The sequence below is a fragment of the Leopardus geoffroyi genome, chromosome A3 (assembly GCF_018350155.1).
Source record: "Leopardus geoffroyi isolate Oge1 chromosome A3, O.geoffroyi_Oge1_pat1.0, whole genome shotgun sequence".
Classification (NCBI taxonomy): Eukaryota; Metazoa; Chordata; class Mammalia; order Carnivora; family Felidae; genus Leopardus; species Leopardus geoffroyi.
Genome location: NC_059336.1, coordinates 14,944,442 through 14,962,178, shown reverse-complemented (window position 1 = coordinate 14,962,178; position 17,737 = coordinate 14,944,442). Strand labels below are relative to the sequence as shown.

Sequence of the window (17,737 nt, the reverse complement as noted above, 5' to 3'; positions counted from 1 at the left end):
GTCTCCTCCCAACCTCACTGGTGGATTTTCCTCTTTGTGACCTCTAGATGACAGCACGCCCTTGCACTCAATCCTTGGACTTCTCTGTGTACACTCATTGCCTGTGATCTCGCCCAGCCCTACAGCTTTGTATCTCTCTACTAAAGACTCTCAAGTTTATATCCCTAGCTTTAACCTCTACCCTGAACTCCAGATTCCTATGTTCAAGGGCTGACTCCGCATGCTCCTTAGGTGCCTGACAGTCTTCTCAACCTAACGGGTCCAACTGAACTCTTTGGCTCCACCTTCTGAACATGGCTCTGTGTTAGTCATCACTACCTTGATAAAGACATCACCTGCTTTCAGGTCGGTCCTAAAATCTAGGTATCTGTTATACTCCTCATTCTAGTAAGCCCGGGCACTTTTGACATTTGGGGTCAGGTTTTTTTTTTTTTTTTTTTTGGATTATGGGGAACGCTATAGGCTGTTTGGTGTCTTCCTCCAGGAGGTAGTGGGATCGTGGACAGATGGCAGACCCACTCAGGGTCAGTCCACATCTCCCCACCTCATGTCCCAATGTGGGGGTGTGGAGATGTGATGTGCAGGGAGGAGATGGGGAATGTGTGGCCGACTTAGGGCAAGCCTGGATGGCACATGTGGCATCTACCCACTTGATGTTCAGTAACACCCCTCTCCAGTTGTGACGATCAAACATGTCTCTGAACATTGCAGGCGTTTCTTAATGGGCAACACTACCATGTTGAGAACCATGGCTCTAATACAGTAAACATACGGACAAGTCCACATGTCATAAGGGTACATTTCAATATACACTTTCACATACTGAACACAACTGTGTAACAGACATCCAGATCAAGAAACAAAACGTCAGCAGCACTGCGAGAGCCCCTGTCATTCCCCCTTGCCATCGCTACTCCTCCACACCAAGGGTTACCACCATTGTTCTACGAGCTTACATAGATTTTGACTAGTTCTTACTTTATTTAAATAGTGTTTTGTGGTATGTACTCTTGTGTCTGGCTTCTTATGCTCAAGGTTACATTTGCGATCATTCGTCTATATTGTTTGTGAATTATAGGTTGTTCATTCACGCTGCTGTATAGTTTTCTACTGTAAGGATGTTGTGCTATGTTTTTTATCCATTTATCTTTTTATTTGCCCATTTTATTTATCCGTTTTATGGTTACTGGGCATTTCGTTAATAGCCCAATTTGAGGCTCTTAGGAATAATGCCACTATAAACGTTCTTGTAAATGTCTTTTGGTGACCAGGGGCAGCCATTTCTTTGGGGGCATTACCTAGTTTACCTAGTACAGCGATTAATGATGCAATTAGAAATGTGTCGAGAAATTGCATAACGAGAAGTAGGATATTGTGTATTCAAATGTGTTAAATCTTACTTATTCATACAAGTGCTTTGGCAGGGCACATACTTGGGGGTAGAATTGCTGGGAAGATAGGTATGTGCGTGTTCCGCTTTAGGACGTATGACCAAACAATTTCCCAAAGGGGTTCTGCTCATCTGTACTCTCACCAGCGATCCATGACAGTTTCCGTCCATGCAACGTCCCAGGCAACGTCCAATTCAGCAACGGGGTCTGTAGGTTTTATTTCCAAAACGTGTCTTGAATAGGATACCTGCCACCACTCTAGCCAGGCTTTCATCGCCTCTCACGTGGGGTTCTGCAGGAGCCTCCGAACTGGACTCCCAGTTCCCACTCCTGCCCTTCTTTAGTTGAGTCTTCGGGCAACAGCCAGAGTGATCCTGTCAACGTAGAAGTCAGATCACATCATTCCTTTGCTCAAAAACTTCCAATGGCTTCTCTTGTAAATTAAAAAGGAATCTGGGCTCCTCCCTTAAACTTTCAAGAGAACACAGGATCTGCCCTCCTCCCCTCCTTCATCTCCTATCACTCCAGCCTCCGTTCTCTCTGTTCCAGACACACTGGCTTTCTTGCTGCTCCCTGAATGGTTCAGGCTTATTTTCGGCCCAGGGTCTTTCCACTTTCTATCTTCTCTGCTGGAGCGCTCTTCCCCCAGATCTTTGCATAGCTGGTTCCTTCTCATCAGTGAGGTTTCAGCTCAAATATCACATCTTCTAAGGGATCTTCTTAGATCACCTTCTAAAGTAGTCCTTCCCCCTAGTCATTAACCCTGGGCACTATTTTTTTCTCCTTAACATGTACCATAATCTCAAATTATCTTGTCTATGCTTTTGCTCACTTACAATCTTTCTTCCCTCACTCTTCATTAGAATTAAGCCACATGATGGGCGCCTGGGTGGCTCAGTGGGGTAAGCCTCAGATTCTTGTTTTCCGCTCAGGTGATGATCTCGCGGTTTCATGGGTTTGGGCCCTAGTTGGGCTCTGCGCTGGCAGCCCAGAGACTGCTTGGGGTTCTCTCTCTCCCTCTCTGACTTTCCCCTACGCGCGCTGTCTCTCTCTCTCTCTCAAAATAAATCAACTTAAAAAAAAAAAAAAAAAAAAAGAATTAAGCCACAAGAGGGCAGAAAGCCAGTCAATCTCAGTCTGTATCCCCAGTGCCTGGTACCTTTGCCTGAAACACAGGAAAGCTCTCAAGATGTGTTGAGTGAATGAATGAGTGAATAAAACCCAGGTGTTTAGGAGACCCCAGTAGAGGTGGGCCCAGGCTCCTGGAGCCACACACTGGGGCCCCCGGTGTAGGGACAGCTCTCAGCTGCGGGTGGGATCCTCAGGCGCTTCCCGGAATTGAGAGCCCATGGACTTGAAGCGAAATGGCTACATTCAGAGCCTCAGCACAGCGGGCACTAGGACCCTGCGCGGCGCCGCGCCCGGTGGGGGGCGGTGGACGGGGGGGAATCCGCTCTTTCTGTCTGCTGGAGCCGGGCTGCAGCCACTTGTGCGATCTGGGCCCGTACCGCCGCCGCCCGGCTCCTTTCCGCACCATGAGCCGCAGGTTCACTGTCACCTCACTGCCCTCCGCGGCGCCCGCCGGGACCCCTGACTTAGAGTCCCAACTGCATTCGGCAGCCGATCTCCGCCACCTCTCAGGGGAAGACGCCAAAGGTAGAGGCCGCAGGGGGCGGGGCCTGGCGGCGTGGGGGCGGGGCGAGAGAAGGGGCGGGACCTAGGTGGGCGGGTCTTCTGTTGGAAGGGGCAGGGCCAGGGATTTGACAGTGGGGTGGTCTCAGCCTAGGGCCAGAGATGGGAGAGGAGCAGGGACCTAGAGGGGAGGGAAGGAGGCTGGATGGGAAATGGTGAGGAGAGGGGCCAGATTCGAGGTGGGCGGGGTCACAGGGAAGAGGGTGGGGCTATAGGCGAAGGGGCGGATCTTGCGTTGGAGGGACTAGAGTCCAAAGGGGGCTGAACTGGAGGGCACCAAAGGGGCGGGGTCATTTCGGGTAAGGGGCGGGACCGGAGAGGAGAAGGTGAAACCAGGGAAAGAGGAGGGCGGTATGATTAAGGGGTAGGTCCAGAGGCAATGGGAGGAAGCAGGATATTTCTGTTTGGGGGCAGAAAAGGGCGGGGCCAGAGGGAACAGGTTGTGCCAGGAGGATTGGGGTGGGGTCGAGGGCGGGAGGTAAAATGAGTCCGGGTCGCTGAGGCTGGTGCCGGCTAGGCAGGTGATTGGTGCCTGGAGGATCTTCCAATCCTCGGCTTCCCTGGAGGGGACAGCGCCTGGGGATCCCGGGAAGGAGATGGAAGAAAGAGAAGTTACTTTTGGGCCGCTAGATCTTGGGAGAATTCTGTGGGGTCTCCAGTCCCGACCCTTGGGGACCCATTTAAGTCCCTCTGCTCCAGCCCCAGAAAAGGGTTGGGTGGAACAAGCTCAGGCTAGATTGGGGGCGTCTTCTTCGAGGACCTATTGCTGTTGTCTCGTAATGGAAGTTACACCCAGGGTACAGAAGAGGAGAGGGGAAGGATCCTTCTAGCTCTCAATGAAGAATTAGCACCCTGGATGCTCTCACAGCCTCCTCCCCAGGGGGCACTTGTCAGGGGTCCCCTTCCTGGCTCTGAGCCCCTCAGGTCTGGAAGAAACGCAGCGAATCGGCTTGGAGTGGCCCCAGCACGGGGAGGAGGAAGAGCCTCCCCGGGCCGCCAGGGGTCGCTGCTGAGCCGCAGGTGAGCTCACCCGGACTGCAGTAAAACTAAGCACCAACCACCCTGGAGGGGGCCCTTTAGGAGCTTCTTTAGCGAACCCCCTCGTTGTGTAGATGACCAAACGGAGGCCTGGATTTCCTCAGGGCTCCAGCCCCTGAACCAACCGCCTCCTGGACATGACCATTTGGATTTCTTGGGGTCCCTCCATTCTTCATTTTCTGTCAACTGTCTGTAGCCTTTCTTATTTTCATGAATGTCCTTTCCATCCTTATAATTTTAAAAGTCAGAACTCCAGGAGCTATTCTCAATGCCTCCTTTTCTTTTCCCACCAGATCTAATTGGTCCTCACATCTTGCCTACCCCTCCCCCCCAACTGATCCTGAATCTGTCCCCATCTCTCTTCCTGTCACCATCACCCTGTATAAACCTCCATCATTTCTCCCAAGGCCTCAGCCACAGCCACAGCCTCCTCACTGGTCTGCCTGCCTCCAATCCTGTCCTAATCATCCTCCACACAAGCTCCCCATCGCTTTTAGGATAAAGGCCAAACCCATAGTCCGTATTTGAACTCTTTTCCTCATTTGCTCCCGGGCATACCTGTCCGTGTTCATCTTCCCACCTCCATTAGCTGGGAAGCTCCTACTCACTCTATGGGTTATGGCTCATTTAACCTCTCCTGAAAACCCTTTTTACTTTCCCTTGCTTCCAGGCAAAGGCCGTCATTCCTCTCCTGCCCACCCACTGTACCATTAGAGCACGTGTCCCAGTGGATGCACGTTATTTACTTGTATGTCTCCTACAACTCAAAAGCAGGGACCATATCCTTTTATCTTTGTGTTCTGAGTTCCAAGCCCACAGCCTGGCACTTAGTAGGTGCTTAATGCTTATCAGACGAGAGGGGAGTGTCTGGAAGCTTCCGTTTCTCCTCCTCTTGCTCTCCTCTCCTCCCCTTTCCCATCCCCTGGCCTGAGAATAAGATGGCCCTCTCTCTCATTCCAAGGTGATTGATCGGTGTTCCCATTCCCATTTCCAAGCTCCTGAATGTTGAAGTAAAATATGGCTCTCAGTTTTGGGTGTGCAGGTATGTGTGCAAACTGGATGTGAATCTGGAATGCTGTATGTTCGTGGCAGAGGTGGTGTGTGTGTGTGTCTTTGTGCGTCTTGAGGGAGGAGCATCCCACGCGAGCTCTGATGACCTGTGGGGCGGTCAGTGAGTCAGAGCTTATATGTGTCACTGTATTCCGGGGTGTTGATGGGCATGTTGATGTATTTCCGTGTTTGTCTGTGGAGTGGGTACCTGTGTGTATGAGTTGATTAGAAGTTTCATCTTGGGAATGCTTTGGGTGACTTTTAACCTCTTTGGCCCCGAGACAGCGTCCAGCACCTCCTCCTTGCTAGGTTACTGCCTGGGGAAGTAGAAAAGGGCTCCCTAGGGGAACCCAAAATCTGGTGATATCTTTCCCACAGCTGTTCTCGTGTCCACCTCTGGCCCCAAGGAGATGTTTTCCCCACCTCTTGTCCTCACCCAGGCCCACGGGGACAGATGGCAGCATGTGGAAGGTAGAGTAGGGTTGGGAGACGTTTGGCAGGTCACTTGTGTACAAGCGTTGTCTTTAACTCTGGACCAAGCGAGTGGAGTTTGTCCCCGGAAGTTCCTCCTGCTGCCAGAGGATCACCTATAGTAGGAACATAGCTTAGAGGGGTGACAGCAGCAAATCAGAGGCTGATCCTTGAATCCACCACTAACCCTCAGCTGCAGCCCCCATACCTCATTTGCCTCATTGGTACCATGGGGAGATTGACGGTGACTTGGCTGGCTAGAAGTGGACCCAGGGCCAGTTGTTACAACTCTGAACTATTTCCCCATCCCTTTATACCACTTTCCACTGTGCCTCAGTTTCTGGTGGAGGGAGACAGGGCACTGGAAAGAACCCTGGGCCCGGGTTAAGGCTAACGGGAGTTGAGATGTGTTCCCATGAGTGACAAGGAGCTGCCTTATGCTAGGGGGTAGACCACGGTACAGCCCATCCACGCGCTAGCTCAGCCTCTGTGCTGTGGCCTTGGGCACGTTGCTTCCCTGTCTAGGCCTCAACTTCCTCATCTGTAGTAAAAAAAAATTTGAACAGGAAGCTATCTGAGGGTCATTCTAGCCCTAAAAATGCTAGGATTCTTTGATGATCTAGAAGGGTGAGGTTCTCTGCCTCTCCCATACCCAAACCTCATATTTCAGTCTCTCTATCTGTAAATTGGGAGGAATGACACTGAGTTATTGGTATAAATATATGATCCGGAGATCTCCAGCCTGTTCAGGTTGTTGTGCAGTCACCCCTTCCTCAAGCCAGGACTCAGAACCTTACAGCCCAGTACCTCAGCCCAAGGTGAGCCCTGGGAATCTCCATGGCAACAAACTGGTTATGAACGGGGCTGCAGTTGCCATGGTGACAGGCTGCTCTCTCTCTCTCTCTCTCTCTCTCTCTCTCTCTCTCATCCCCCTCATCTCCCCTCCCCTCTTCTCAATGAACCAGAGCGATCTGCGGGCACCAGCTCTCCAGGTGGGGTGGGGGTGGGGGTGGTGGGTGCAGTGAGAAGGGGGTCCAGATTGAGAAAGAGGGAAGACGGGTTGAATCTGTAGGGGAATAGGGGGCTGTTGGGGTGCCATTGCCATGGTGACAGGGCTGCAGCCTGTTAATTAAGCCCCTGGTTGCCACGGAGACGATGGTGGTTGACGTGCTCTGCGGCGAGCCCTGTGTGTGTGGGGTGTGCTATGCGCTGGACTCATCAATTCACTGAGAGGGTTTTGGGTCTGGAGGACCGGCATGTAGTTTGGGGAGAGAAGAGTGAAAGAGGGAGTTCGGAGCCTTGGCTCCAGGAGGCCAAAGCTGGGGTGGGTGGCTTAGGTCATGGGGGTAATGATATGCAGATAAGGATGCAGAGGGATTAAGCCATAAAGAGGAACGCTATGCCTGCCTCGTGTGGCAAGAAAATCCAGTCAGGTGGCTCCAGCTTCCTCCAAATGGCCTCCTATTCTGGTTCCCCGGATGGAGCCCTGGCCTGGAGGTCAGGGAGCTGGATTCTAGTCCCCAGTCTGCCACACGTTCACCCCATGAAGAAAATTTGTACCTTTCCGCTTCGAGGCTTTAATTTCCCCGTAAATGAGGGGTGGTCAAAAATAACTTATAAAGTCTCGTCCGGTTCCCACATCCTGACACTCAGGCAGCTTCTGTGAAATTTGTTTCTCTGTGAGAAGCATAAGGTGGGGCGGGGGGCCGTGAACTTTAGAGCTTTCAAATTCAGAAGCAGGACCCTTCCTAGCTCTAGCATCTTGTGTTGGTTTAATGAGAGCATCCCCCTAGCCCTAGGGGAGTCTTCCTAGGGCTCTGGGTGGAGATGAGATGCTAAGCTGACAGCCATGTTCCTGGGGCTCAGGGCTGAGGGTCACCTTACTGGTGACCTTACCGGCCAAGGCCAGGCTGGCAGTGCAGAAGATGCCTGCAATGTGTTTTCTCAAAGTCTCGTGGCAGAGGGTTGGCCTGAGGCCAGAATAGGTATCAGTCTCCTTCAGAGGCAGGGGGTATGAACTGAAGGGGCAGGGTCTCCCCTTGGGTCTGTCTCCTTATTTGGTCTGGGCTCCTTAGGAAGGGCTCCATGGCCTTAGTCTGAGATAAATGGAGTGGGCATTAAGAGCTTTCAGAGTGGGAAGAAGTCCCTTGGATTTATGTGGCCTCACCCTTTCATTTTGCAGATGGAGATACTAAAGCCCAGAAAGAGCAACTTAATTTTCCCCAGGGATACACAGAATTTGGGGGCAGACGGCAGGAGAACATCACTATCTCTTGAATCCCAGATGTCCTGTGAGATAGAAGCTCTGGTGAGGGTGGGCGGAGGGGGTATCCAGGGGAAGAGGTATCACTTCTGCCTTCACCTATACTCCCCTGGGATCTAGGTTCCTCCTGTGGGTGGGCTTAGTCCCCGAGTGGCCAGGGCTCTGGACCACAAATGAATGGAAACAGATCCAGGGGAACGTCCCAGATCTGAGATTGCTGGGGAAAAAAAATCTCAGCCTTTAATATATTTCACAGTACTTCTCAGACAAACATGCTACACATTTTGCTATGTTACCTGTCCCTACAGAGTAGTGGAAAACCACGATGCTGCTGCTCGTGGTGGCGATGGTGGGGTGTGTATGTAGTGGAGTGTTTACGAATTCTTGAACACTGTTATCCACCTGCTGTCCTTTTAACCCCTGCCACCACGCCAAACCCCTCTCACCTTTTTTGTGGTTTTCTCCCTGGGAAAGCCAAGAAAACCAATTCTTAGACCTTGTCTGAATAGCTAGCTCTCCATCCTAACAAGTCCTTCCAGCATCCACAAAACCCAGTGGCAGTGACACCTTATTGGTGGATCCCTCAGAAGCCCCTTTCCGTCAGCTGCCAAAAACTGTGATCAACCTGATCTGAAGCCACTGACAGGTGCGTACAAGGACTCTGAACAGCAGGCCCTGTCCGTGACTCTGAAAAGCCGTGCCCTTGAATGGGGTCTCCAGTCATGTGGATGGCTTTTTAGGACCCTTGAAGATCTTCTGGGCCTACCTCCAGTTGCAAGGGGTGCTTCAGTCCTGCACCTCTGAAGCCTGACCACCAGAGAAAGGAGAGAGCTCATTTCAGACTGATCCCTGCTCCCTTTTTAGTAGCCAAGGATCGGAGACGGCTGAGCAGTTTGGTTTGAATGTATCTTTGTCCCTTCTATTGGAGGCAGGACCAATTTTAAAAGAAATTATGTTGAAGAAGACTCCTAAATTGGAATAAAGCAAACTGGATTTTAGACCGAATCCTGCCATTCACTGGCATAGTGTCCATAGGCAGTAATTTCTCCTCTTTGGGCCTTAGCTTTTTTTTTTTTTTTTTTTTTTTTTTTTCAGTCCATAAGGTGAAAGCTGTCTATTAGATAAGATGATTGATGTGATCCTCTCCAGCCCTGGGGCTCTCCTGGAATTTAGAGGGCTAGTGCTGGGGGTTAGGGTGAGTCTGAAAATAATTTCCCCTTAACCTGCTCTTCCCTTTGGGTGTTTAGATCTTCTGGAGACACAAACGGTCCAAACCTGGGATGCTTCTTCCTGAGATGTCTCCACCACTGGCTCAGGTCTGGATTCTAGGGGTTGTGAGAGGTCCCAATCAAGCTTCTGGAGGACTGGTGTCAGGGGAGGGGGAGGAACACAGAGAGCATGCTGGCTCTGGAATCCTCAGAAAGCAATCCTGGATTAGGGGATTAGACACTCCTGCCCCAGGAGAAAATCTGGTCCCAAACCGACTGACGGCCTCATTCCTCCCTCCCCCACTCTGTCCCTGGCCTGCCTCCTACCAGTTTGCCCTCCCTGGAGGCTGTACCATCCTAGTGGGGAGTCCGAGATCCCTAGAACCTTACTGCTGCCTTCTCTCCTCCTCATCGCATCTCGTTCCCAGGGTCATTCTGTAGTCAGAGGGTCCCTGCCTTGGACTCCTGGGATTTGTCTTGGGGGTGAGATGCTGGGATGCAGTCTAAGCACAATGAGAGGGTTCACTGCAACTCCTCAGGTTCCACTCCTCCCATTTTAAGACAGAATGAGCCAGACATCTCAGCCCAGTGACCCTGAACCCCTGGGGGCAGCACAGGGCTTCAACTAAGGCCTCTGGCCTCAACACACCCCAAGTTCCAACCTCTTGACCAGCGATTTGGGAAAGGGTCTGGTTCTCCACTCTTCTTCAGGGCTGGCCTCCCCAGCTCTGCAGGCAGGATCCCCAGAGACCCGTATTCCATGGCGCCCCACCCCCGCCGCATCAGTACTCCTCGCCTTCCCCCTAGGGGTCACCCCAGACCCCTAGCCAGGCAGCCGCTGCGGGGCCGCCTCCCCGCGGCCGCGACCTAGTTCCCTGCCGTTATTTTTAGGGCGCGGGATGGCACCTGCCCACGTGCCGGCCCCGCCTGCGCCGGGGAGTGGGGGGCGGGCGGAGCTGCGTCTGCTCGTGGGAGGCGAGGCCCCCGTCCCCCGCAGCACCCCCTCCATCCCACCCGTACAAGCCCCCAGTTTTCGTGCGAGGGGGCCTCCAGCCGCGCTCTGCCCTCCCCTCGTCTCCTCTTCTTCCTCCCTCTCGCGCTCCCCCCCAAAACCCCGCCAGTGGCTCACGCCTCCTGCATACGGGATGAGGTGAGCAGCGCCGCCGCTGAGAGGGGGCGCGCGCGGGTGTGAGCGTGTGTCCGTGTGCGAGTGTGTGTGCGCCGGGCGGGCGGGCACTGCAGCTTCTTCCTCCGTGGAGCGGAGAGCGAGAGAGAGCTAGAGCGAGCGAGAGAGCGGCGAAGGCGGGCAGAGGGGCGCGGGCGAGGCGGAGCAGCCATCCCCGGGCCCGGCGCCGCGCCGCCACCATGCTAAACAACCTGACGGACTGCGAGGACGGCGATGGGGGAGCCAACCCCGGTAAGCAGCGGCCCGGGGGCGGCGAGGGAGGGGGCGACGAGGAGAGGAGGCAGCTCTAGGGTTAAAGGCAGAGCGGGGGCCGCCTCCTTCAGAGAAGAGGCTGGGACTGACCTGGGCGGTGGGCGCCCACGGCGGCCTGGATGGAGCCCTACTCCATTGGAATGCGCCAGGCGCTGTCCAAGGTGCTGGAATGCGCCGCGCCCGTGGCAGGGCTGGGGGCCGAGGGGGTTGCCAGTGCCCACGGTCCGGGGGCAGACGTGGGTTAGCTAAGCGGGGGAGGCGGTGGGAAGGGGATGGAAGAGCTAGAATGGGCTGACGTGGACCTCGACGGGCGGGAGGAAGGGTTCCTTTCCTCAAGAAGGGACCCCGGCGTCCTGGCGCAGAGCGTTGACCGGCGACGCGGGGAGGGGGTGGGGGGGGGTGCAGTCTGCTGCAGTCCCTCGCTCTGAGACTTCCAACTGAAAGGTGGGGGGAAGGTACCCATGGGGGGTTGGAACCATATGACAGCCCCCGTCCGGGCTGTGGTGTCTCCTTAAGGGGACACTTGGTGCAATCGGGGGGCCCCCTCCCCCAAAGCTGCCGGAGGTCCGACCTCAGACTGAAGCGTACCTCCTCCGGAGATTTTCAGCTCTACTTTGCGGAATCTCCCTCTCCCTCTCGCATGCCCATGGGTTCCTATTCAGGACGGGAAGCAAGATCACCCTCCTTTCTTCCCTCTTTCCCCTTCCTCTCTCGGTGCACTGGGATGGCAGTGAGGTTTCCAGGGCGGGGCAAGGGGGAGGTTTTCTAGTCTGCTCTGCTAGCTTCCCCAGCGAGGCCTCAGGAATGGGGTCCCAGCAGCTGAATCCCCGGCGCCGCCGCGGCGCGGACACTGCGGACGCGCTGCGGTGGGTGCGGAGACTTGCTAGGAGCTCGGGGGCTTGAAGCAGGTCCTTTCGCCGCTCCTGCTTTCTGCCGCCCTCCTCCACAGTTTCCCCGCTCTGAGGTCTTCGGGCCAGCCACCCCCTCGGGCTCCCAGGCCCCCCGCCGCCCCCCAGCGGTCTCAGCCATCCATCACGGCTGTCAGCCGCCCCCACCCCCCACCCTCCAGCGGCGCTGCGTCCCTTGCGCACTAGCGCGCCTCCCGCTCCGGCTGTCTGCGCTCCGCGCTTTCAAACGGTCCCCTGGGCATTGCTTGACCCTCTGGGCTGAGATTCTTGCAGACCTCCCCGGGGGATGACCAAAGAGCCCCAAGGACTGAAAGAGCGAGGTCTTCCAGGGACTGGCAGCCTAGACTTGAAGTCTTCCGGATCCTGGATCCAAGTCAGAGCCAAGTGGCCGCTTGGGAAGGCTGTGGGCACCAGGGTCCCCAATTCTTTGCCTGAGACCCTCTTTTCCTTCCTGACGTTGAGTGGTATACAGAGGTCAGAACCACCAGCTAGCCAGCTAGTTCATCCATCTCCCGGGTGACCCTGGGGTTACCTCATCCCGTAGCCGACCCCCTCCCCAGCAGGCTTAGGCTCCGGGGGAAGAGGGTTTGGCAAAGTCGAGTCTGCGACAGATCCAGGCATCCCGACGCGGTGCCCCGGGAACGAGTGTGTGTGTGTGTGTGGGGGGTGTCATTTCCATCTGGGATCCCCTTCAGATACCTCCATTCTGAAGACAGGGACTCAGCCTGAGAGAGAATCTCTGCTCCCCCCAGATACAGGGTATGGTCCTATCCCCCAGCCCTGATTTCTCTATCCTGAGATTCCTGCCTTACTGGGCCTTGGGGTTTCCATGGGGTCTCCGGAGGCCTAGAAAAGAGGCATCTATCTATGTGTGTGGAACAGGAGTCCAGCTAAAAGCTCCCTTCCGTTCTACCCCCTCCCCATTAGTTACTAGACTCTGAGTGTAGCAGGTCCATCTGGAGACTTTCTCTCTATGTGTAGGGTCCAGGACCTGGTGAGGAGTTTGGGGTCCCAGAAAGATAAGGCCTCCCGGCGATGCCTGAAGGTGATGGTAGGGGGCTCTAAGGACCTGCTGGACTTGAGGGAAGAGGGACTATCAGATTGAGAGCCTCTGCCATCTCTGATTTTAGGTTCTTGGGGATGTAGGGGAGGACCTGGGAATTCGAGGTGCTGACCTCAGGAAAGTGGGAATAGCCTGAGCAGGAGGGTTCATCCGGACTAAGGAAGAACCCAAGGATACTGTGCCTGGCCCCCACGCCTCCTATCCCTTTGGGGTCTGACGCCCTCCCCCACCCCAATCTGGCTTGGGGATTCCCCCAGGCCTGGCCCCAGGCCCCCGGGGGAGGCTCCTTAGCCCTCGCCGCTCGCCTGTTTCCTCCCCGGGAGCTCTGGCCGCCGCAGCTTAATTGAAAGCCGATTCGGGCTGAGAGCTCCCAGGGGGCGGGGGCGGGGGCGGGGGCCAGGCGGAGAGGGCTCAGCCTCAGTCTGGCCCTGCCTCTCGCGCGCGCGCCACTCGCCGCTACCCGGCAGCCTGCGTCCTGGCTCTGGGGATTCGGGGCGAGTTCCCCCTTCGCAGTTCCCCCTGCTCCTCTGAGAACTCCTGAAGCTCACCCCTCTCCCCTCGACCAGTGCGCCCGCCGTTCCAGGGAGGGGACGAAATCAGCCCCTCGGCAGAGGAGGCCGGCGGCCTGGCATCCCGTCCAGATGGCAGGTGGAAGGGCGGGACCCAGGACCAGCCTATCGAGCCGCCCTCTCCCCGGCCCTCATCTCCTAGCTGGGAAACGGCCCCGAGTCTGGCTCCGCGCAGCGCGTCGCGTTACATAAGCGGCTGCGGGCGCGTGGCCGTCTCGGCTCGGCGCTGCGCTCTCTGCCCGCGCGGTCGCCATGGAGACCGGCGCGGGACTCCCTAGAGCCGGGTCTCGGGCCAGGACGACCCCCTCGCGGCCCGGCGCGTTCCCTGGGACCCCAGGAAGGAGGAGGGGCTTGGGAGGGGGCGGGAAAAGTAGAGGGGAGGGGCTCTCGTGGCCTGTAGTCCCCGCGCGGAGCTGACGCGGCGGGGAGAGGTACCCAGTCCCACAGGAGGCAGGGCCCCTAAATCTTGCGGCTTGGGGAGAGGTGTGGGATGCGGAGGCCGGGCTGGGTGGGGCACCACGAACATGAATAATAATCGTACTTGTAATAGAAGCAATAGTTACGCTTATGTGCCAGGCACACCCAATAGGCGTTATTCCCTTCATCCTCAGAACAGCCCTGTGAGTTAAGCACAATTATTATCCCTTTGCAAAGGAGGAAACTGAGGCTTAGAGAGTTTAAGTGACTTGCCGAACATGTCGGCACGGCCAGTGAAGCTGGGACTGGAGCCTAAATCTTGACACCCCCCCCCCCCGCCCCAGCCCTTTTCCAAGAAATTTGTTATCCCCCTGAACCCTTCTTGTTCCCACAACCCAGTGTGTTGATGAAGCATCTTGTCGGCGTTTTTAAAAGGAGGAGGAACCCACTTCTCTTTTATTTCTCCTGTTCTCTGGCCCCGGGCAGCTCTTCTGAGATCCTGGGGGTCAGGAAGGAAGCCGGGGGGAATTTATCTCCAAAAACTTTTTCCTCCTGAGAAAGACTTTTTCCACCCCACCCCCCCCCCCCTTAGCATCTATTATGTGCCAGGTTCTCACTGGGAGGACAGATCTGCTATTTCCAGGCACTCAGATATGTGAGGAGAAGAACGAGCTGATGGTGGCTCCCTGTTTAGGGACCAGGAGCTCCTGGCTTGATCGATGAGGTGGAGGTGGTGGCAGGAGAAGGTGGTGGGTGTCCCTTGAGCTGGTGAGGCATCGCTTCCCCCTTCCACAACTTTGAGTCAGGATGAGACTGGATTTGTAACAGGTCATGCTCTAGGGGTGGACCCTGGTTGGGTGACTAAGGAAGATTTCCAGGAGGTAGGGAGGAGAAAAACGGGGGAGGATTGGGAAGATGGAGGTGGAGAAAGACATGACAGGAGACCAGGGGACAGGAAATTCAGAATATGTAGGGCCTCAGGTTCATTTAGGATTTGTTTATTGGGGACTTTCTCCAGATGTCTGCTACTGGGATTCAGCCCTTGAGCTGAGAAAGGGTGACGGCTGAAGCCAAGGGAAAGTGCCTATGGGGGTCTCCTATGTCTCTTTGAAAGGATCTCTGCTAGGGGCCCAAAAGACTTACTCCTTGGGTGATCTCCTCCAGATTCATGGTTTCACACATTTCCTCCACACATTGTCATGGGTTACCCTCATCTCCTTCTCCTGCCCAGCCTTTCTTCTAGGGCCAGGCTCTGTATATCCAAGAGCCTTCTGGATGTATTCACTTGAGTGTCCTATACTGCCTTTCCCTCAGTCAAATTCACCCCCAGTCTCTGCCCTTCCCACATCTATTAAATAGCACCATCACCCACTCATTGACCTATGCTAGAAACCCCAGACATTATCCTAGGTTTCTCCTTCTCATGTCCCCAAACATCTGGCATAAAAATATGTGCCAATAATTCTTGGGTCTGTCCATTGTCCTGCATTGCTCTGGCCTGGGTCATCCTCAGCCCTTGCCTGGATTACTGAAAGTCTCAAACTTTCTTTAGATGAAATTCTCCATCTAAAGGCCAGAGTGATTGCTCTAAAACACAAGGCTGTTCATGGCACCTCTTTGGCTGAAACTCTTCAATGACTTCCCATTGTCCTCTGGATGAAGTCCAAAATCTTTAACATGGCCTGCTAATCATTTAAGGACTGAGTCTACACCTTCTGAGGCTCGTCTTTTCATAGGTCACTCTCCACCTTTCAGCCCCTCCCTCCATGTCCCTTCTTCAGACTCCAGCCAGATCAGGCTTCTTTCAGCATCTCTGACCCACTCTCTTCACTCTTCCCTCTGGGCCATCGAACATGCTGTTCTGCAGTTCTCTCTGCCTGGAACACCCTCCCGCCTCCCTCCCAGCGTAGCTCTTACTCATCCTTCAGTTCTCAGCCTACTTGTCACTTCCTCTGGGAAGCCTTCCGTGACCTCCCAGGCTGGGCTGAATGCCTCTCCTGTATTCCCACAGTCCCTTATTCATCTCCTATCACAGAATTTACCACTCTGGGTTGGAAATTCATGAATACTGTTTTATCTCTTCTGCCTGTGGTTTCCCTGAGGGCAGAGATTGTGTCTTCGTGTGTGTTTTACTCCCTCTCCCTCCCATGCTGATTTTGGCACATGGTAGAGATCCAGTAAATATGTGTTGACTGAAGATGCATGAGGGGCATAGGGGATGCCACATGGGTCACTTCTCCAAGAGGTAAAGTATCCTTTGGTCCTCAGGTTTTAGTATTCTCTGCCTTTGTCTCTGGGAAAGAGCATGCTTTCACCCCAGAACACCAGCGTGGTCCCAGTTATGGTCGAGGAGGGGCACCTGGAGAGTCTAGAGTGACCTAGTGAATGAAGAAGGACCCCCCAAGGGCAAGGAAGCACTCACATCTTCATTAAAAACCTACTACGTGCCAGGGAATGCACTAGGCTCTTTACACATCCTGTCAACTAAAATTCTACAGGGGGGGGGGGCATTACTGTTAGCTCCGTTTTTCCAATGTGCAAACTGAGGTTCAGAGAGTCAAAGTGGCCACATAGCTGGATGCCCAGGCAGAAGGATGGTAACCCATTGGAGCCAGACCCCTGACTCCTCTGCCTTCTCAGGTGATGGCAACCCCAAGGAGAGCAGCCCCTTCATCAACAGCACTGACACAGAGAAGGGAAGGGAGTATGATGGCAAGAATATGGCCCTGTTTGAGGTGGGTTGCTAGTTTGTGTGACACCCCATTCATCCGCCACTCCCTCCTTCTCTCCTTCTTTCCCTCCCTCAGGGACAGTGTCCTCCTCTCCATTTCCTTTTCCTTCCCTTTACCCCTGCTACTCCCTCTCCTTATCCCACATCCACTTTCCCTGTTCTCTGTGCTTTTTCCTCCTCCTTCCCCATCTCATCTCACCCCCAATGGTTTGCTTTCCTCACCCCCATCTCTCTCTGCCTCCTACTATGTAGCTCGCCTCTCCTTTCCTGGGCCCTTGTGTCCTAACTCTACCACCCCCACCTCCACAGGAGGAGATGGACACCAGCCCCATGGTGTCCTCCCTGCTCAGTGGCCTGGCCAACTACACCAACCTGCCCCAGGGAAGTAGGGAGCATGAAGAGGCAGAAAACAATGAGGGTGGAAAAAAGAAGCCAGTGCAGGTGAGGGCCTTGGGGGGAAAAGGGATGGGGGAGGAAGAAGGGGTGGAGGGGACAAAGGGTGGGGGGACAAAAGAGAGTCAGTTGAAGGGTTGGATGGTGGAGGCAGAGGGATAGGTGTTGGGGCTGAGGGTGAGGAAGGGATAGAGGTGGAGGGAGGAGTGGGGAGGGAGGGTAAAGACCAGAGGAAAGAGGGATGAAGGGATGGGGACGGAGAAGGGAGGGGAGTGGGGGATTGAAAATAGGGGGGAGGAGGGGTCTGGGTGTTCGTAGTGACTACGGGCTGCAGAAACTGACACTGGCTTCCCCGGCAGGCCCCACGCATGGGCACCTTCATGGGTGTGTACCTACCATGCCTGCAGAACATCTTTGGTGTCATCCTCTTCCTGAGGCTCACTTGGGTGGTGGGCATCGCAGGCATCATGGAGGCCTTCTGCATGGTCTTCATCTGCTGCTCCTGTGTGAGTGACACCTCCCCCTCTCCTGACCGTTGTGGCAGACCAGGGACCTGGGGTGGGGGAGGGGGAGGGGAAGCACGAGACCTGAGTGTTTTGTAGGAATCACTGCGTATGATTTTTGAGAGTAAATCAGGTCTGATTGGTCCTTCCTGCATCTCACAAGCTGGTCCCTGATAGCCACTAACCAGGTTTTGCCTGGATCGTGTGTGTGTGTGTGTGTGTGTGTGTGTGTGAATGAGTGCGTGTATAATTACACAAGTAATGCAGATTCATTGACGAAAAAGATAGGTGTACAGAAGGAAATAAAATTCACCTAGAAAACCCCAGTGGTTAACATTTTTGTAGGCCCAGACTCACAAAAAATGGGATTATGTGTCACAAACAGCTTTGTAATAGAATCCTTTCCATCCTCCCTAGAAAATCAAATATTCACGGAACACCTACTTCTCATCATGTTTACATTTCTTCACACATGACCCTTGAGCCACCTCTGCATGTGAGGTGGCCGCTACTGATGGTAGAACGCCTATTTTATTTCTTTTTAAGTTTTTGTTTTCACAAAATTTCAGACATGCAGAAAATTTGCAGGAATAGAACAAATA

The 17,737-nt window shown here is 54.5% G+C and overlaps 1 protein-coding gene across 4 annotated transcripts in view; it reads left to right on the top strand.

Moving 5' to 3' along the window:
- The first annotated feature begins 2,870 nt into the window (after nt 1-2,870).
- The window catches only part of SLC12A5 (solute carrier family 12 member 5), a 36,610-nt gene continuing 21,743 nt past the window's right edge, over nt 2,871-17,737 (top strand). The window contains exons 1-4 of one of the 4 annotated variants that reach the window (XM_045444398.1): nt 2,871-3,047; nt 16,149-16,243; nt 16,549-16,680; nt 16,992-17,138. In XM_045444398.1, coding sequence (XP_045300354.1) covers nt 2,927-3,047; nt 16,149-16,243; nt 16,549-16,680; nt 16,992-17,138 — 495 coding nt within the window. In that variant the 5' untranslated portion in view covers nt 2,871-2,926. The other 3 variants (XM_045444400.1, XM_045444399.1, XM_045444401.1) reach the window with 3 other exon arrangements.